This window comes from Equus quagga, chromosome 14 (genome assembly GCF_021613505.1).
Source record: "Equus quagga isolate Etosha38 chromosome 14, UCLA_HA_Equagga_1.0, whole genome shotgun sequence".
Lineage (NCBI taxonomy): Eukaryota > Metazoa > Chordata > Mammalia > Perissodactyla > Equidae > Equus > Equus quagga.
Window position 1 is genome coordinate 13,447,955 of NC_060280.1, and position 21,922 is coordinate 13,469,876.

Consider the following 21,922-nt stretch of genomic DNA (forward strand, 5'->3'; position numbering starts at 1 on the left):
TATCCTGAAGAATACAGTTCTCAGCAGCAGATGCTGTGTGCTTTGGTTTCTTCTGTATAAAGAGTGATTCCCTCTCATGGCTACCACTCTTGGGAAGTAATAGCCTATATATTTTACCCTGTGGACATGATCCTAGTCTCTGGTCCACTCAATATTGGGTTATGGGTATATTGCCACTGGAAAACTGTTCCATGAGACTTTTGTTTATTATGATTTGTAAAAATGCAGAATATCTTTCTTTTAGGACTTTTTGGTTTTTTTTTTAAGTCAAACTTTTTCTGTGAAGTTTTATTTAAAGAAAGTTAGCATTCATTTAATGCCTACCAAATATAATACTAAGTACTTGCCCATATATTAATTTAATCTTCACAACTCTTCAAAGAAGATATATTGTCTCTAATTTTACAGTTGGGGACCTGGAAGCTCAGAGAGTTAAGTAGCTTCTCAAGTTCACCGATCTAGTAAATGAGAGTTCTGGGATTTAAATCCCTACTCTAAACCTTTCCACTACACCGCCCTTTTCCTCTGGCAGTAGATTCTGTTAAGACTGGTAGCAGTTTTCCAGTTCTAGGCACCAGGGATGCAAATAAAAGATTTACTTTTGAAGAAGTAGAAATACTTAATAGATTAGTCATGATAATTGTAAAATTTTTTCAATTTTTGGAAATTGTGAATTGGTGCTTATATGAGGAGAAAACACAAAACTGGATAAATAATGCAGGATTCTTTCCCAAAGCAAAGCTTGGGAAAACCAGAAGTTCTGTGGCTTGATAGGTGTCCATATAGGTACTTGGTAAAGAATTCCTTAGTATGCAATACAGTGGGTAGTCACACTTGTCTTGTATAATGAAAATTCAAACAATTCTGTGCAATGATTCATGGAAACAATTGGATTCTCATGTTCTCCTGGAGCTGTCTATGATAATATGCTACCAGCAAATGCAAGTGAGAACTTGAAGCCAATAGCTATAAGGAAAGGAGGGGTGGTGGAGGTAGGGAGACAGAAACAAGATAGCAGCACTTTAGTTTTTTGTGAAACTAGATTGTTTGGTGTATATAAAAACTGTGCAAATTTAGGTTGTTGGTGAAAACCTTTCTTCAGCTTTCACAGACAGTTATAACTTATAAAAATGCATGCCCTTGTGTATGCACCTTTTCTGTTTCTTTCCCCCAGAGGTTAGAGTGTATGTAATTTTATATGGTAGTCAGATTTTAAGAGGATATCTAAATTGCTCTGCATTTTCTGTAATGAACTCTAGACGGATGGTATGTTAAATATGTATTGCTCAGGTACCTCATCTTGTTTTCCCTCAAGGCTCTCCTCAACACCTACTTTTGTAGTGAAACAGCTCCAGCTGTATCTGATCCTTCTGATGTGCCTTCTCTGGTAAAAGCTAGGTGATAGAAATTAAATCTCATACTTCTGTGGACCTTGACATGAATGGGCAGTGACATCCTTATTTTTTCTCACAAGTCTCTATATAAGAATATAGTTAAATGTTTGTCATCTAGGCTAACCAGAAAAAGCTTGCTAGGTAAATCATGGATAGTTAACAACCAACAAATATCTGTTAGGAAATTCACCATAAAAAAACTACAGTGAACCTCTAAGCCCTGTGCACCAATATCTTTTAACTATATCTGTAACCAATTTTGTTGTCAAATCGGCTAGAATGAAAGTGAAATGGATTGGTTAGAGGGCTACCTGCTTTCCTTTCTTCTCTCTCTCTCTTTTTAAAATAGTTGTTAGCCAGTAATTAAATACCTCCAACCTAGAAGTTGAAAGGAAGGAAAAAGTAAAGATAATGATCCTTTGACTAAGCTTGGATTATCTTAGATAAATTATTATATATCTATATATTAGATATATATATATATATAAAGATATATATTATCTTAGAATATCTAACTGGAATATTAAAAATAAATATATAGGAAGTGTATAAATTAGTAAGGAAATAATCATATGATAATCGAAAATAGTTAATAATTTATTTAATTTAGATTTACCATCAATTACCTCTGATTCTAATAGCATCTGCCCTAGAATTAGACCATCTGAGTTCAAATTCTGCCTTCTGTATTTACCAGGTATGACCTTAGGCATTTACATTTTTTTTAGATAAACATTTTTGTGCCTTGGTTTCCTTATCTGTAAAACAGGGATAATGATGTTATCTAACTCCTGTAGTTGTTTTGAGAACTAAATGAGATAATACATGTAGCTGCGCTTAGCATGGTGACTGGTATTTTCTAAGCATCTAGTAAATACTATTTATGTGTCTTGTCAATCATCTTTCCAAAGTCCATCCTTCCATCCATGCATCCATTCATCCGTCACTCTCTCCATCTATATATCATTTTAATGTTTTTAACAACATAAATTGATGATTTGGGGGGGCTTTCTTTTGCCATAGAATATGTAAAACTTTTAAAGTATGAAATGAATTTAATTGGCCGGAGGGTGGGAGAAAAGGAGACAGCCCTGGAAAACCAAGTTATATACAGAGATCTAGAAGTTTTACTTTAAATCCTCTGGTTAAGCATAATGACTTAAGTTTATTTTTGCCTATTCATTTAATAAAAATTAAATAATTGGGCAAATATCTGTTTTCTTTGCACAAAATATTGTACTAGGTACTGTGGGAATACAGAGAAGCCTAGGATTTTGTTCTTGCCCTTGAAAAGTTTGTAATCTGATTGGGATTACTTATATATTATACATTTAAAAAGGATTATGTATGATGTTATGCATTGTGTTGAATGAGTGATATAAGAATAAATTTTCAGAGCACTTATTAGAAACAATTAGAAGAGGGGTGGATTGTAGTTGCCTATAATAGTCTCAGTTGATTTTCTAGTGATAAGAAAGGAAAGTGTGGGAAGTTTCCCACAGGCAGAGCAAAGGCTGGGAGGCAGTAATAAGTGAAGGCTGAGTGTATTAGTCTAGTTAGAGCAGGAGGTTAAAGTGTAGACTCCTAGAAGATAGGTTTAGAAAGATTGGTTGGATCTGGGTGAAGGGCTTTGGATGCCAGTCACAATTTGGACTTTTTTCTGTCATCAGGGGAGACCCACTGATGTTTCTTAATCAAGAGAGTGGCCTGATAAAGGGAGTAGCAGTAGGACTGATTTGGAGGGAGAGATACTGAAATTAGGGAAACCAGTTTAGAGTTTGTTGCAAGAGTTTAGTTATGAAGTGTAGTAAAGTCCTATCCTAAGGTGATTGTTGAGTATGGTGAGAAGGTATGAGCATGGGAAACATTATTAAGGAAGAGTTGATGGAGCTTAATGACAGGCTGGCAATGAGGAGGAAGGATAAAGAAGAAGAGAAGGATATAGTGTTCATGTTTTGAACTTGGATGATTCTGAGAATTATGCTCTTCTGGGTGTGAGTGAATGAGGGAGGAGGTTGAGGAAAATAATGATGAATCTAATTTTAAGTTTGTTGAATATGACATAGCAGAGTGCATCTTGATATAAGTCATCTAGGCTAGGAGTCATCTGAGGCTTGTTGTATTTCAGGGAAATGAGAGAGAGAGAGCTCAGTGTTGGGGATATAGATATAAAAATCATATGATTTAGGTGTTAAAGAATGAGATGTTTGGTAAAAAGAGTACAGAGAAAGAATAATGTTTAGGCTGGCAGCATTAACATGTGAGTGGTACTTTCTGTGATTATCTATTCACCTTAAGTTTAAAATACATATAAGCTATTTGCTCATCTCTCCTTCTCTGATTTTCCCTCTCTCTTTCCAATAGTATTGATTGTCTGCCAATGTGTTGTGCACTGTGCTGGGCACTGGGGATCCAGTAAGGAATGAGGCAGACATGATCCCTATCCTTATGGAACATATAGAATAAGCTTCTTTTTCATTTTTTAAAAAATAAGACAAAATCTTTTAATGCTTTCTGTTTTTCTTCCACTGACTATAAGCTTATGATAATATCAATGTAAGCATTTAATTCTCTAGGTCTGGAAGACATTCCCTGATAACAGGTTTCCTTTTCTTCCTCTTGTTGATACTTTTTATTATTATTGTATTGAGAGGAATATTTTGTAGGAACATAATTTTAGGAACGTATTAAGTTACTCATCATTGAAGTTCAAAAAACACTGATTGCCTCCCCTGTGCTGGGAGGTTTTTATTGTATTAAGCTTATAAGTAGGCTCCCTTGGAAAACAAACTTTATTATATTACTTGAAAGTTGGTAAGTTCAAGGAAAAAGCTCTGTTTCTGAAACACTTATTTCTCATATCCAGACTTCTCTTAATGATATGAAATTTCTCTCAAATAATGATAAAACTTGCAACTAGAGATTGGACTTTCCCTTTTTTCTGTTTCTTCCATCCTTGTTCTGCTTCTAATTTAGCCACAAGTCCATCCAGTGCATTCAGCTCCCCCTTTTCTCCACCCTTCCCTAATAAAATGGAGGAATAGTGGAACAGGAATGCAATGTAAGAGTGATTGGCCATTTCAGATTTATAAAGGATGAAAGCATCATTCGAAGGAATGGCACATCCAATTGCAAATGTCTGAATTTATGTGCTAAGATTCAAGCTCAGGGAGTCTTATGTTGATGGTCTCTAATTCATTCCACTTTCACTCTGGCGCAGTGCTTCCCCTCTCCCTCAACTGATACGTTTTTGTGTTAGAGGATTAGAAATGATATTATTCAGAACAGAGGTATCAGGCAAAAATGGAATATCAGGCATTAACTGTAAGTATGGTATACTTTTCTTATGAAAAAGAGGACATTATTGATGAAAGGAGAAAACCCCTATGTTAGGAGTGTTTTGAGACTGAGAAAGAATGATGCAAATCTGAATGTTTTAAATTTTGAGTTAGATAGATATAAATTACTTTACAAAGAGACCTTTTAAAAAAGCAGTTTGTTTGGAGCAACATCTATATTTACATCTTAGGACTCTTCAGGGGATCAGAGAACCATGTCAAATTTTCAGTGCTTTAATGCTAACGCAGCTTTGGGTTACTGAAATCAGTTTTGTAGTGGGCCAATCTGGCCACCAAATTTGGACAAGAATTCCAGATGCTGAGTGTCTCAGTAATAGTTGTGGGCATCTACCCTATGTTTGGTCATTTTTCTAAAGTTGTCTAGAGATAATAAATCAATTTTGTGAGGTGAATTTTCAACCTCGAAAATATAGATCACTTTAGAAGACAAATGTAAAGCGTAACTTTTTTCTTTTAAGGAAAAATTAAGACAAAAGCTTTTGAGGTTGGATCCTACCTGTCTTTTACAACCTTCAAAGGTTTCTAGGCTAGAAAGAAATCTCTGAAAGCGAGATTTTTGTAAGGGACGTGCTGCTGACATACACTTAACATTAGCAGCCAAATGGCAGTGGTATAATTTGTAGGCCTTATACTCTGGAAAGTTGTAGTGCTCTTGTTGGTATTTGTATTCACTTCTTATGAATTGATATTTCTTGTTGTTTTTCATTTTAATTTAATGTAAGACTAATAAATCTTATTGTTAAATAACAAAGATTGCATCATAGCATTCAGTATTAAAATGCACTCCTTTTTTGGGGAAGCCAGATAGATGTGTTTACTCTGTAGAGAGATTTAGATTTGATTTTTTGTTTTCTTCATGGTAATTATGTTTGCACTTTGCTGATCACTAGTTGTGCATTATTACAATGGAAGGTGACAATTTGATTGTCTTCAATTGGAGAAACAAGTAATTTTATATTCACTAAGCTGTCAGGTAACACTAACTCACAGTACTAAGAGCTCCTGGCAATGCGGCTTGGCACCTATATTTAACTGCTTTGATGCTTGTGTAACCTCTGCTGAATCAGAAATACTTTGCCTGCTGGAAATGGTTTTCAGGGTTGTACAATGAGGTTTTCATTAAGTAGACAAACTGAAAATGAACTGCAAAGCCACGGTTGTTTCTCTCCTCCCCTTTCCCTTTCTCCCCTCCTCCTTCCCTCCCCCACCTTCTTCTTCCTTCTCCTCCTCGTATTTGATAGGAACCTGAAATGTATACTTTGTTTCGTTACATGAAAGAAGAATTGTTGGATTGCTTTATTTAGCTAAAGGAGAACCTCAGAGATTAGCTTCTTTTATAGAATTTTGTTTGCTGTCACCTTATGTGAGCCTTCTTCTTCTTCTTTTCTTTTTGTGAAGAAGATTGGCCCTCAGCTCACCTCTGTTGCCAATCTTCCTCTTTTTGCTTGAGGAAGATTGTTGGTGAGCTAATGGCTGTGCCAATCTTCCTCTATTTTATGTGGGATGCTGCCACAGCATGGTTTGTTGAGCGGTGCTAGGTCTGCACCCAGGATCCGAACCTGTGAACCCCAGGCCATTGAAGCAGAGCATGTGAACTTAACCACTATGTCACCGGGCCGGCCCCAAGCCTTCATTTTTGAAACAGTCTAATAGTGTCAATGTTCATTTTTTCTTTTTTTCTGGCAATATTAAAAAGTGAAAATGGAGATTAGAATGGAAAAGTATACAGTGACGGCTTCCTACCATTTCTCTCTAAGAAATTGTTGTTCTGGTTTATGTTTTTTATTAATAATTGGATAAGATATCCTGTAACTGGGCTTCCACATTAGTGGATTGGTTTCAAGTTGACAAAAATATGTTTGATATTCACTTTAAAAATTATGATTTTCTTTTTATGTGAAGAGGAGATTCAAAGTGAACATATATAAATGCATTCATTCTGCTATTATTTTAGACAGCTTTCTTTCTCTCAAGCCACACAGAAGTCTTTCAGTTGAGCTATAAAGTCATTGCGCTTAAAATCCTTTAAGTTAGTGTATATTCATAGTAGCTGTTGTTTGGTTTTGCTCTTATTGTTAAGCGACTGGTTTTATTTATATATTCTGTGCCTGGCTTTCCAAAGCCAAGATCTCAACAAGTTACTGGTAGATAAATTGTGAGAAAAATTCAATATTATTTCTATCAATCAAAAAGTATAGATAGGGGTTACATGAAGTCAAGTTGTTTTGATCCCAGAAAGAAACTGGATACTCAGAGACACATGTAATAATTATAGGTTTTCCATAGGCAGTCAGTCAGGCAGGCCAGTCGTTAGGCTGGTTGCCTGCCTCTTCCAGCAGGTACTAACCAATTAGACAGAGGTGGTTACGTGATGTAACATTATCAGGAGAAACAATTCATGAGTCAAAGCATTCCAAGACATATGAGCTGTAGTCCAAAGAACAGTCTTAAGCTATATAAAGTGACAGCAATATTGTCAGCTAAATATAAACTCTAGAAACACAAACTTTGATGACTTGAGAAGAATCTGTTCCAGGTAGTCTCTGTTCTGTAAGAACCTCAGAAGGCCTTTGGAGACAGTTTTGCTGGTTTGGTTTGAAAAATTAGGAGTCTTAGATAAGTCAAAATCCATTAATATAAGCTGCTTCTTAGACATACTTCAAGGGCTTCAAGCATATTTCATTTGCCTCCTTTCTGTTGATTTGACAGTTATCTCAAATCAGTGAGTTTTCTTCTAACAGATATTGTCTGTTATGTTACCACATATGTTCTGAAAGAGCCACTACAAACTTTAAAAGATAGATCTATAACACATTGAATTTCCTCATTTGCTTATTAAACAGATGAAAGAAAGAGAAAAACCTGGCAGAAGCCTAGGGGAAGTTTGAGGGGAGAGTTGGGGAGAGGAGATAGGGCAGGATAAAACAATACAAAGAATCGATCACAATCCTCAGCCTTTACCCTAATGAAGCAGGGAAAGTTTTAAAAGACATGTCTTTATTTTACTGTTTGGAATTAGGGTTCCTTCCCCCCTACCCGTTCCCCTCCTTCCCATCCTTAAACGTGGGAATTAGAGGTACAGGAAGAAGGTGTTTAAATCATTCTTTGCCCTAGGCTGGGTGGACTGGAATCCTTTGTAGGGGTTCCTGGGTATTGTGCATTTTGGCAGCTGAACATATCTGTTACTCATGCTGCTTAAAATGAGAGGCACTGTGTTATATTTTTGGAAAATTAGTTGTTTATTTCTCAGTATCAGATCAATTGCAACACTAAATTAACAGTGAATTATCTGACTGAAATAAGTCTACCTTGGTAGCCTGGGGCTGAGTTACAAAAATAAATGTGAATGTTGGCCTGAATTTTTAATTTTTTCTTTAAGTAAACCAACTATTAAAATGTTGCTTTATGTTAAAACAGGATTTCTTTTGAGTAACTGTAATGCACCTAAAAAGTGAATGCCATTTGATAATAATCTTAGAAGTAATGAAAACATTTTTAAAAATTAGGTTAAAAATATTGTTCTAGAAAATTCAGTGACTCTGGATACTTATGTAAGTTCCAAATGATAGTTTTGAGCTGAATTCTTCCCAAGAAATAGTAAAGAAAAAAGTGTAATTTCAAGTTGCTATGCCTTATGAGAAAGTTGTTTTAAAATAATCCTAACTTTTAACCATATACAAATAACTGTTTTTAAAAAATAACAACATCTAATCAGAAAGGTTTAGAGTCCTAGAAAATATGATTTTCTGAGATAGAGGATTTAATGTGTGGATAACTAGTCCTCACCATTTTGTAAAGTCTTAGACCAACTAATCTTGATTTCTTGTGAAAGAATATAAAGTAAATTTACTGACTAAGTAGGTTTCTAATGGCCTAAACACTCAGATTTTATGCTGGGGTTTTGGAGTAAAATAATTATCATCTTTCTAGAGTCACTCCTACTGATTTCCTAGAAAACATTATCAATTACTGGAGATTTTATCTCCAACAATTTCATTCCCAAAAGTCCTAAGCCCTGAAGTTCTTCCCAATGGCCTGGCATGCTAGGAATTCACTTGATCTGCTGGGCAGAGACATTTCAAACTCGGGGAACACATGATGGGAATTCAGTTTCATGTGTCCCAAAGACATGAAATTCTCTTTGGAGGTTTTACTTGATAATGGCTATGCCCCAGAAAACCGTCTTGTTTAACCAATGTGATAAGTTGACAATGTAGTTTTTCTCTCTGATTATAATGTACTCTGTGTAGTCAATACACTGGTACCATGTGAGTGTAATTTCCTCTTTTATTTTATCTCCAATGCACTGTATTATAAATAAACAGTTAAAAAAAACACCAAACAAATCTGTTGCATCTCCTTTTAAGATTGTACCACTGTAGACACTTGTTCTCGTAAAGTAGAATTGGGCGCATTTGATTGCATTTAAATTTTTCATGCTTCAGCAGTTTGGCTGGGAGCACAGTAAAGAAAAATCCCATGAGCGAGGATAGTTTAGAATAATAGAACTTGATTTTGTGTATTATAGCGGCAACATTTGCGCTGCTTTAGTTAGGGTTGTGTCAGCACTTCCATTATAAACCCCTGTTTTCAGGGGGTATAACTGGGAGATATTTTTTTTAATACAAATTAAAAAAACAATTCATTTGAATGATTTTAAGTTATAATAGTGCAAAAATAAAACAAAGTAAAGTCACATAGAAATTGACCATTTTCACAAGGATTTTGATTCTTTTGCTTAACAGTTGTGTATGGCAGCAGCTAAAGTGAGTTACTGTTCTAATACACTGGGGGTGAAAGTTTTTGTAATGGAAAATTACTGATATGAGCATGAAAAGTAAAAGTAAGCATCCCACGTGACATTTTAAAATATTAAAACAAGTGTATCGTTGATTTATGAGTTTCTAAAGGAGAGTAGCCATGGTGCAGTAGTTATAGTAAAGGCATTACCAAAAGTCAAGTCTCTTTGCAGCTTCTAGAATACAGTTTAGTTGGTTTTGTAGAATGTTTTAAAAGGGAAAACTAAAGTAAGGAAATGAAATCAATGAGGTTGTAATCGGTAAACTGAAGGATTCTTTAATAAAGTAATTGTGCAAAAAATAATCAGTAAATTGAATTTAATCACTAAATCTAAGACTTATTAATAAACTGTACATTAAAAAGAATTTGTGCACATTTTCCTTTTAAAAATACAACAAAACCACCACCCAAAACAAAAAACTACAACAAAATCAACAATAAAAAACAAACCTAAAATGAGCCCAACAATTTTGTCAAAAGGAAATGCCTACAGTGGAGCGATGCCTAACTAAAAGAACAAAAATCACCGTTTTCTCTACTAACAACATATTGGGAACTATAGTAGAGTAAGCATAAGAAATTAAGTAAAATATGACATGGGAAAGTATTCTTCTTGGAACAAAAAATGTTAATTCCTGTACCAAAGGGAGGGATGTTGGAGTTGAGTCTGCCTTCCTTCGTTGTTCACTATTATTGTCTGCCTTACCCCTCTTCTTGTCTTGAATGATGGTGTGAACTGAGGATGAACAGTGAGATTTAATACTGATTTTTTTTTGGCAGCTTATATTTTATTTGCAACCTTGATACACATTTGTATTTATAGGTGCAAAATAAAAGACAAATTGTGTGATGTTATAAATAGATAGCTTTCTTGAATGGTCACTGGAGGAATCGCCAGAAGACTCTTGATGAAGTAGAGGTGAAGCCTTTCCTCACTAATTGTATTCAGCGTGTAATTTCTAAACTTCCCTCTGAATTTTGATTTTCAATTAACACTCCCCATTTGAAGATAATTTTCTATTTAATGTAATTGCAGGAAATAATTTATTGGCTGATTAAGACTGAGGGCCCAGCCTTCCTTAAGAAAACACTCTAACAAACCAGCCTTTAAACTCAACTCATAGCTTTGGACAGATTTAGTCTATTTTTACAGCTGCGCGGTTGTGTTTAATTAGGATTGTGCACTATTGTTCCTTGGTGCAGTTTATAGTTAAAATTATTCTTAAGAGACTTTTCATTTTGGGTTTTGTGTCATGATTAATTTATACTAAAGCAATAATCACAGATATTGCTATTGGAAAGAGCCAAGTGACTTTATAGTAAGAGCATGTTCGTTGGGGAGCTAAAGTCACTCTGAGTTTTGGATTATGACATTCAGTTGTATTTAGCTGTTTTAAAAAGCTGCAGTAAATTCATTCTTTTGTCTTTAATGCAAATGATTATATTATTGGTACTGTCATTATCTGAACTATGAAAACACTCGTTGTTTATGGCAAGCTCTTGATAAAGTTGCAGAACAGTTATAATTTGGCTGGTTTTACTATAGTATTTAAGAGGACAATGAAGTAAGCTCTTGAGTGATTCCTGTATACTAAGAAGCATCTGTTGGTATCCTTTTTCATAAGTGTATGTCCATTTGTCCATCTGTTAGTATTGATAGAAATTACTCAAGAATATACTTTGATTCTTTGATATACTACTCTTTGGAACATTTCATTTCTTTCTCCTTAAAGAAAATATATAGATACTCTTCTTTACTTCTTTCCCCTCTATTATTTTCTAGTATCGAGTCTAATAGCGGAAATTTTTATTATTTGTAGAATGATTATTATAAATAGGTATCAGCATTTTAATATGTTTCAAAGCACTTCAAAAGCCTGTAATACTTTTATTTAGAACTGTGCATAATTAGATTAGCTGATCTTATATTAATTTTTTTCACTGTAGGATACTAAATCTGAGCCCCCTCATTAATTGTGAGAAATTTAGCATTAGCTGTTAAATCCTATGTGAAACATAGGCTGCTACATAAAAACTACTGTTTAAATTGGAATTAACTTAATTATTTTTCTTTGCACTTGATATTTCCTTCACTGCAATATTCATGAAAGCATGTGACAGATTTGTAAATTTAACTGTTAATCTCAGATTTCTAGACCCTTTAATCAGTATTTATTTGTCTGTAGAAACAGTACTAGCGAGTTAATGATTTGCTAATTTGAAAAATGCTCATGTGGTTTCCTCTGTTAACTGATTTGTGCATTTTTAAAAAAATGGTATGAAATCAATTAATGTTAAAGAGCAATTAAGGTGGAGATTTTATTCCTTTCATTACACAGCAATTTTAGAGCTAAAAATGCTGTAAACCAACAATGTAAAGTTTTAGAAAAAATATTCAATTGCCTATTCTTTTAAGTTATAAACTTTGGCAGTTTTATTTTTAAACATTTTGCTAAGAAAATCATCTTGATAAAGTGATATTCTAAAAGTTTTGAAATTCTGTTTAATAATCATGATTTTCTGATTTTATATGAAAGCACAGAATAGAGACCTTGTGCTGGGTGTAGTCAATGTTCACTTGTGGATATATAGATGAATATTTAGTAATTGTTTTTGGAGTTTTAAAAATATTATGCTTAGTAGACACTTTACTATTTTCATAGCAAATGCTTTGAATCTTCTATGTACTTTCTAATATAAAATAGAGGCATAGTTATTTCATATATTCAATTCAAATGTTACAAAATTGCCTTAAGACTAATCTAACATTATCAGCCACTCAATCAATATGTGCCAGTTGACACAGCTTGAAGGTCCTTAGAAAAGATCAGATTGGCACTAAGCAGTGTTAGGCCTAGCACTCATAATACAAGGTGTAAACTAAGAAGTCAGGACCAAATTTGCTTAGGACTTTCATCATAGATTACTTACTTTCCTGATTATATTTTCTTACATAGACTTTTGTTCCTACATAAAGCATAAGAGAAATGTGGATATTTGTGCTTTCAAGTCATCCTCCAAACAGGCTCATTTGCTAGGTCAGTTGTTCATTTTGTTTTCATTGCTAGCCATTGACTGAATCGCTCTCAAGAGCTTATAATCTAGTTCGGAGAACTGGGGGGAAAATACACACAAACATATATGTTCTGAGAACTTATTCCATAAAAATTTCCTCTGTGGATTGGTAAGAGAGAAAACATGCAGCCACTACTGGGAAGAGGTTTGCTGAGTTAAATGCAGAGAGAGAAAGTGGAGCAGATAAGCTAAGAGTTCTTTTTCAGGCATTTAGAGTAGATCATAAACATCTCTGAAGTTAGAGAACTTCCTTTTTTTCCTGAATTAGTCAAACGTAGGGGATGGTTTATTCTTTTGTCTTTGACAGCCCTTTTTAACCCACGCTGTTTCCTTCTTCTGCAGAAGAATGTCTTCCAAGCAAGCCACCTCTCCATTTGCCTGCGCAGCTGATGGAGAGGAAACGATGACCCAAGATTTGACCTCGAGGGAAAAGGAAGAGGGCAGTGATCAACATGTGGCCTCCCATCTGCCTCTGCACCCCATAATGCACAACAAACCTCACTCTGAGGAGCTACCAACACTTGTCAATACCATTCAACAAGATGCTGACTGGGACAGTGTTCTGTCGTCTCAGCAAAGAATGGTGAGCTTTTAAAATCTGGCCACTGGCACTAAGTGTGTGTTAGTATGGCCTCATTACAAGTAGGTGTTTTAGAAAAAGCTCAGAACACGTATCATTAGAGCTATTTGTGTTCAAGTCATGAAACTACCATGTATATTATTAATCTTATTAATATACTAATAACTGGGAAAAATTGGAAAACGTTTTTTGATTTAGTCTGTGCATTATTAGGTTAGCTTGCCAAAAGAAATTTAAATTTATTTTGGGGGAGATTTGGTGGTGAGCTTGATAATACCACAAAATAAGTCTGATCAAATAAAGCGTGGCTGTGTATTAATATTGAAAAATTGTATTCAGCAAACATATCTATGTGAGTGAGGTCATATAGTGAATACATCTTTAGTGAGGAAATGCAGGTATTTATCATTTTTAACGGTCATTCTTGATTAACAATAAAGCTTTTCTCACTTATGTGCCTATATATTAATTTCAAAAGGACGTGCAAAGCTCCTGAGTATCATTCAGTCACACCGCAGGAGTTTGCCCTAAAGGTGGAAACAACAACATCAAATACACACAGTGTATCAGCCAACTTTATGTTAAATTCCATCCTTAACGATCAAAACGGAAACCACAGTAGTGACATCAATTGTCTCGTTTAAAGCAAAAATATTCAATTTTTTAGCATCTAGAACTGACCAAAACTTTAATATATTTTATTAGATTAAGAATTTAAAACACTGTACATTTCTTAACTTTTGGTTAAGTTAATGAAAAATATTTTAAATGGGCAATGAGGAAAAGTTTTATTTCTTAATAAAAAATAAGGTAATATTTTAAAATGCCTTTGCTAGTTATAACAAATATTTAAGTTCTTGCTCTATATTTAATGTCTCAGAACCAATTCGAAGACTCGATTCCACAATTTGTGGAGGCAGACATATTTTTTTTCAGATGATTTTGTAGACACAGCCAGTGCTTTGGAGCTGTAAGTGAGAAGTTGGAGACTGGAAGAAAAATAAACCTTTTCTAGATAACTTTAGGTTCAAACAGGATCATCATTACACAATTAGTTCGATTCACTGGAAGATTTATTTTCCTTGCATAGGAGGGTGAGAAAAATATAGCTGAATTCCAGGAAATGAAAGACAGTCTTGGTGGCTGGAGTGTAATGAGTGAACATACAATGTAGATTCAGATATGGTTGGAGAGGTTGGTAGAGGCTATATCCAACAAAACCTTGTAGAGATCATTTTGGAAGTGAGATTTGATTCTAAGTGCAATGAAAAGCCGTTGCAGGGTTTAAGGACATTTCAGACAGACAATTCTGGCTGAAGTATGGTGAATGGATGGGAGACAGGGTTAAAGGAGGAGGACTGTTGGGGGGCTATTTCAGAAGTCCAGGTAAGATGCGGTAGTAGCTTGGATTAGTGTGGAAGCAGAGGGGATAGAGAGAAGGCATGGGTTCAAGATATATTTTGACTTTTATGCCAAATATAGTCATGAAAAAATAAAAATAACTAGATTGAAAAATATATGTTGAGGCAGAAATAATACAGTTCAAATTTTAGTTCTTTAGAGAACACTATACTTAATTTTCTTAGTAAAATTTTGTTTGGATCTTGGCAAGTGCCAAGTTCCTTTGGTGAATTATTCTCAAAATTTTATAATATAAAATTTTGTCACAAGATAGATACTAATAATTTGCCTACCAAATTTATATTAAGTGGGATTTATGGTAGTATAAAATATTTTCAATTTACAGATATGTTATATGTTAGTATAAATGAAATCATAGTTGCTGGAAATGTTTTCAAACTTGTACTCTCTTTTGATATCAAGCATTGCTTTCCACTGGAGGCTTTGTGTATTTTGAATGTCTAGAAGCCAAAATATTTTGTTTTAACTCCCACTCTATAGTATTTCCCAGCTGTGTACTTATATGGTATAATAAAAGGATTTAACAAATGGGAAATAGCAGCTGCATTTGGAAATTCCCTTTGTGCTCCCTTTTCATTTGATAGATTCAGTAATGTGTAACAACTGTAACATCAGACCTGTAATGACTTATACTGCAAGTATCATATCACCAACTAATTTTTCTTTGCAGGAAAGGAAAACAATAGAAGGATTTTACGTTTTCTGGGCAGTCCTTCAAACTTACATATAGAATGCGTGTGTATGTGTGTGTGTTGTGGTGGAGAACTGTGACTAAAGTAAAATTTAATAAACATTTTACCTCATTCTACTTTCAAATAAATATGAAGTCCAAAAGGACTGCTTTGATGTTAAGTGAAATTTGTAGTTTTCTTCAATGTATCATATTCTTTACTCACTGTAAGTGAATCCCATAAAATAGTTGTGAAGAAATAAAATTTAAAAGAGAGTCTAACAGACAACAACAAAAATTCTATCAGCACTTGTTCAGTTTCCATTGTTATTTACTTTCTGTGATGATCCTCACTCATGAACAGTTAAAACAGGCACTAAAAGTTTCTTATCTACTGGGTTCAGGAAGAGTTTTACTTTGAAATATCAAGACCAAAGAGGAGCTTTTCTGAAAGAGAGGGTAAAGACAAAGCAGAGAAGTTCTGCTAATCCCCATTTCTTGATTAAAAAAAAGAAATCTTTAAATGTTAAAATTCTGATTAATTGTTTTGAGGTAGCATCCAACCAAATATGAGACCACACAGTTTCAAACAAGGAAAAGAATTCATTATAGCATAAGAAAAGAAGGAGAATAAAAATTTCAGAGATAGGCATTCAAAGACCAATTTGAGATAAAAAAATTTTAGACTCTGATTTTAATTACAATTATGTAAATTATGGACACCAAAATGTTCGATTTTAAATTTACTGTGCTGTATTAATTTGTAGATCCATTTGAAGGCTGAAAAGTTATTATAAATAAGAATTCACTGTCCTTCTTCACTGTGTACAACCGCTGCTGTTTTCAATATGACATCAGTGTACCACCACCTTTTTTTGCAGAGGAATATTGACACTGTCCCCTGAAATGTGTTTTTGTTGCCATTAGGACTGATTCGTTAGGCAGAAATAAGTTCATATAATTTTTTCCTAGAAAAAATGTAGGGGGCCAGCCCCGTGGCCGAGTGGTTAAGTTCACGCGCTCCGCTGTGGCGGCCCAGGGTTTTGCCGGTTCTGATCCTGGGTGCAGACATGGTACCACTTGTCAGGCCATGTTGAGGTAACGTCCCACATGCCACAACTAGAAGGACCTGCAACTAAGATATACAAGTATGTATGGGGGGAGGGTTTGGGGAGATAAAGCAGAAAAAAAAAAAATAAGATTGGCAACAGTTGTTAGCTCAGGTGCCAATCTTTAAAAAAAAAAAGAAAGAAAAAATGTATAGTGTATCATTCTTTTTAATGTTAACTAGCATGGAAGAACATTTTGTGATAATGTTTAGGGACCGATCTATGATATTGTGTGTGATGAATACCTGCTAAATGTTACTTGAGTATATAGCACCTACTAATAAGTTCTAGGCACAGGGACTTTCTTGTGAATGAGATAGATAAGATCCCTGCTGTCATGGAACTTAGATTCTAGTAGTATGACAGACAATAAAGAAGTTTCACCGAGTGAGACAACTTCACACAATGATAAATGCAATGAATAAAATTAAGTAAGAAATTGTGATAGAGAGTAACTACTTTAAACAGTCCAGGGAAGGTCTTTTTGAAGAGTTGGCATTTGCACTGTGATTTGGATAATGAGAAGGAGAAACTATGCAAAAATTTGGGGGAAGACACCCAGCTAGAGTGTATAGTAAGTGTGAAAGCCTTTTGGTTGATGTGTTTGAGCAGCAGAAAACAACAGAGTAGCTGGAATGGCATGAGTGAAGGACAGAATGGTATGAGGTAAAATCTAGGAGGCGAGCAGCTGACAGATATTATGGGGTATCATAGGCTACAGTGAGGTATTCGGACTTTATTTCAATTGTAAGAGAAAGCCATTGGAAGATTTTTAAGCAAGAGAGTAACATGATTTGATTTACGTTTTTAAAAGATCACATTGGCTGCTGTGTAGAGAATGGACTGTGGGAGATAACACCAGAAACAAGGACACCCGCTAGGAGAACCATTGCAGCAGTGCAGGTGATGCTCAGTGGGAGAGTGAACAGTTAGGGAGGTTATTTGTTGAGCAGTTCCCAGAGAAGACAAGATGCACAGAGGGTGAGGAGAATATTTTAAGTAATGTACACATGGGCAGAAATTTAGTCAAGAATGAAAAGGAAATGAGGTTGCTGAGACTGGGAGCCGGTATAGGGTAGGCTTGCTCCTGGCCAGAGAGTGGTCCCAGGCTGGAGACAGAAACTTTTTGCCTAAGAGGGAACTGTTTGCAGGTGACTCCTGGGGTATGCCATGGGGATGTGCGCAGGACACCAACAATATGTTTTACAAGATCCAAAAAGCGAAAACAAGTTTGTAAGTGGGATTGTCTGCACACATGTGCATGTGTGCCCTTGCGTGCTTACATTGATATATATTTTAAATCAAAATGGGGTTATATGTATCTGTCTTTTAACTACTATTCTAATTAGGTAGAAATAACCATACTGGACCCTCAGCCTCAGAATATCAGAATTCCTAATTTTAGAGACCTACTTAAATTCCCCCGAATGAGTTTTATCTTCTAGGAAAGGTTTAAAATAGTTTTTTCACTATAAATAAAAGATTCCAATAATATCCTTTGTTGTAACTGAAAGAAAATAGTAATAGATGTGTTGAGATGTTTAATAAATAACTGTCAGGAGCAATACTTTCTTGCTTGCGAACAATTTCTCCTCTCTGCCTTTCTTGCTGTCAGTCCAGTGAAGTTGCTAATCAACTCTGGAGTGTTTTGTGTAGTTCACTTGGAGTCATAAAAATTCTGGTGTGGCCTTTGTACCATTTCTGGGAATGGAGCTGTTGTCATTACATGATAACCTAGTCCAGGAATTGTGAGTGAGAATTGAATCCTTCTCAGCCATGCTTTATGTTGTGACAGAGTTTTAGAAAATTTCTAATTTTGTTACCTCTTAAGAAATTTTAAAAACTTGAATTGTTGCCAATTTGGGGTAAGATTTAGTCATCTAAGATAGTAGGCAGCACCCAAACGAAATTTCTTTCCTCGCTTTTCTTGAGACTGTATTTTAGAAAATACAGTGAAGCCCACTAGTTCACCTGATCCTGACTAGTTTATAGTCTTAACGCCTAAAGTAGGGTTTATGCACCTTTTTGGTACCTGATTGGTCTATGAAGCACTGGAAAAAAAAATCCATAAACTAGCAAGGTTTAGACCACCTGAGAAATTTATTTACTACTCTCATTTTAGAATTTTGAAAATACAGTCCATGTAAGTAAAGTTCGAACCTAGACTTCTGGTAACAAGTGAAAATGTCCATCCTTGCCCCTGAGTCTTGCAACATCATTCTCCAGGAAGTCCTGTGGGAGATTTCCCATTTTTTATAAATTGGAAACTATATTAGCACACAGTGCTATATCTTTTTAAACTAATCTCAGAGATTTAATGACAGAAATTTACTTACAATTTGAACCCCCAAAATAAAAACGTTTTATTGAATAATTTATTTATAATATAACCATTTACTTATAATAAAACTAGTGTTGCCTAGTATTAACACATTGATCACCTCCCTATTTCCACACCCGGGTTACATGCACTGTTTCATTTCTGCTTTAAAAAAATGTGTATATTTTTAAAAACTTCCCCAAATCTGAGTTGTTTAAATTAAGCAAAATGATTACTGGAATGCTACTTGGAAGTTTCTCCATGTTTATGGAAATTTCAATTATTTTGTCATTATTCTTAATGATATAATGCACCTTTCTAAATTCACCTTTTGGAAAAGTTTTCTTACTTACCTAGCGTATTATCAAAATCTTTATCAAAAGTAGAAATATTAACATGCTCTGGAATAGTTGGCTTTTTTCCCCCTTGGGCAAGAAGGAATCAGGTATGCAGGCTGATTAACACACTCCAGTCATTAACATGTGATTATGTGGGCTGCATATTGAACACCTGCCAAAATATAAAAATCTAGTACTTTGCTACATCTGTGCAAAGACTTTTTCGATTGCTTTTGTATTTTGACAGTTCAAGGAAAAGCAGATTCTAGTATCTTTTCTTTTGTTTTTCAGTGTAATAAAATTGTGTATGCAGGATGTTTTTAAGGATACGGGATAGGCCATGTTTATTTTTATTTTAATCTTCTAGGCTGTATAAGATCCATTGACTGAGGTTTGCAGAGCACTGTGAGATGAATCTTTTAATGAACTCCATCACTGACATCCACTTACAATTTACATCATTCCTCTGTGTTCATAGGATTATCTTTTCTGGGGTTCAGGCAATATTCCCCTAATTTGCTTCATTTTTGTGTGATATCTTTATGTCTCATAAATATTTTGATTTAATTTCTTTCACCAATATGCTGCTAGCATACAGCTTATAGTGATGCCAGGCTGAGCTGTGGTTTGACTTTTCTGTCTACTATCCCTGTGCACATATTCCTTCATGACCAAAGTAGAGCGTGGGCTCTATAGTATTTCCAGACACATAGGAAAAGTAACTTTTTGGTAATTATTTAAAATAAGACTTGATTACTAATAGAAAATCTGGTGTTATCTAGTCCAGCAGAATAGACTGATTGAGCACATCTATTCCAGTCAGCTTTTGTTTTCTTAATGGATTCAAATGACATTTGAATGGAGGAGAAGTTTTTAATTTTTTTTAAATAGGTGTCTTGTCAAAATTGGCCAGTAGTAATCAATGGAAGCTGATCTCAGGACACCAATAATTTTCTAATTAAAGCAGAACTCCACAAGTATGTTTCAGTTTATAGGTGGTTCTGGTTAACATACACTTGCTTGTACAGAATTCCTTCTTGCCTAGTGATGATATGGGTACACCAGTATAGTGAAGTATAACTGGCATAATGAAATCTGCACATTTTGGTAATGCTTCTAAGCAACATATTTTAGAAAATAATGTATGTATTATATAGCATGCAGTCATTTGCATGACTAATTGAACTTTTCATGACTATAATGAGATAAATCTTAAAGTCCTCTAGATGAGTATGAATAAGATGGTGATGCCTGTGATATGCTGCATATTTCTTTGAGAGGAGGAAGCTGGGATTGTATTTGCACTCCTCCAGATCTACCTTCTTACTTTAATTTGGAAAGGGTTGCTTTCCACCAAGGCAACTTTAACGTAACGAATCCTACTCCCATCATTCATTCGGAGATGAGATTGAAAGGGTTCTCCTTGATTATTGAGTCAAACCACCTGCATTAAGCAGGAAAGACCCTACTCTGTTCCTTCCACAAACATATCTAATCTTTCTTGAACACATCTAATGAATGTGTCTTAATTACCTTGATATGCAAATTATCCCACTCTCTGTCCTCTGCAATAAGAAGTTTTCCTTGCTTTCCAAGAGAAATATAACCTTTTTAAAGAACAATAACTTCAAGCTATTATTCCTTTTGTTAATATAGCTTTCAATATGATGACATTTATTTTTTATACTATTAGCCTTTTAAATATTATTTTGGAATTACTACATTCCTATAACCTCTAGACATGATTTTTCTAGGTGATGCAAATTGAGTTCAATAATATATCTCTGTGTAAACTACGTTCTTGATTTCAAAGTATAAATTACAAACCTTTGCTAATAAAATTTTACAGTCAGGTAAAAATTAGAAATGAATATTTATGCTTTTAATTTATCTTCTTTATATTTCATTAGCAGCCTAGAAAATGGAAAACCTTATTTAATAAAAGTACTGGAAATTATTTTGTAAACTTTTGCTTTTATTATAATTTAATTCTGATTTGTTTTCACTGCTGGTGTACAGAGAATACCTAGAATACAATATTCTCAAGTTCATCAAACTTCTGGGAAGAAATGTGCCCTCATTCAAGCATAGATGGATTGTGGTAGTATAATAGAAGAGATTCATTTACCTAGAAAGATGAAGAATTACATTTTTTGTCATTTACTGTTATTTAAGATTTTGATTGGTTCCAGTGGTAAATTAGTAGTTTTTTACATAAGCACTGGGTTAGCCAGGATTAAGCTAATGTAATTCATAAACAAATTGAGAAAAATTTTACTCTTGAATTTAGAGTTAATATTTGGCCTCACGTGTGTTAATTTATTTTGTACCTGGTATGCTTCTACCAAAGATGCTCTCACATTTTTTGTTCTTACATGGATATGTTTATATGTGAAGTTGATTATAGTTTATTTATTTTGCTTTCTGAAATTGACAGTAAGGTTAGAGTTCAGCTCTGTTTTTGGCTACTGTTCTCTTGGACTCTTGAGGAATGACGCAGTAGGGCAAGGAATGAATCTGAATCTGAGTTTTTTGGTATTTGGAAGTTAAGAGAGAAAGATGAAAATACACACCTATCCCTGCCCCCCAGCAGACAGCATGGGCTCTATGATTGTACCTGAGACATCAGTCCAAGGGTGTGTGTTGCCTTCAGGTAGAGCAATGCACAGCTCCCAGACACTGGGGGCACCTGACAATGGAATTAGACTTCTACTTACTGCTTTGTGGTAAATTGGTGACATTTTTGTGCCTAGTTTCCCTCTTCCTGGAAATGTAAATACTGATAGATAGATAGAAAGAAGGATGGATGGGTAGATAGACAGATGGATAGATAGTTGTTTTATAAGTAACATAGC

At 34.6% G+C, this 21,922-nt stretch overlaps 1 protein-coding gene across 28 annotated transcripts in view; it reads left to right on the top strand.

Moving 5' to 3' along the window:
* SOX6 (SRY-box transcription factor 6) overlaps positions 1-21,922 on the top strand; it is a 572,550-nt gene that overhangs the window by 217,939 nt on the left and 332,689 nt on the right. For all 28 annotated transcript variants that reach the window (XM_046637752.1, XM_046637768.1, XM_046637749.1 and 25 more), the window contains one exon: positions 12,971-13,211. In XM_046637752.1, coding sequence (XP_046493708.1) covers positions 12,971-13,211 — 241 coding nt within the window. The remainder of the gene's footprint in view (positions 1-12,970; positions 13,212-21,922) is intronic.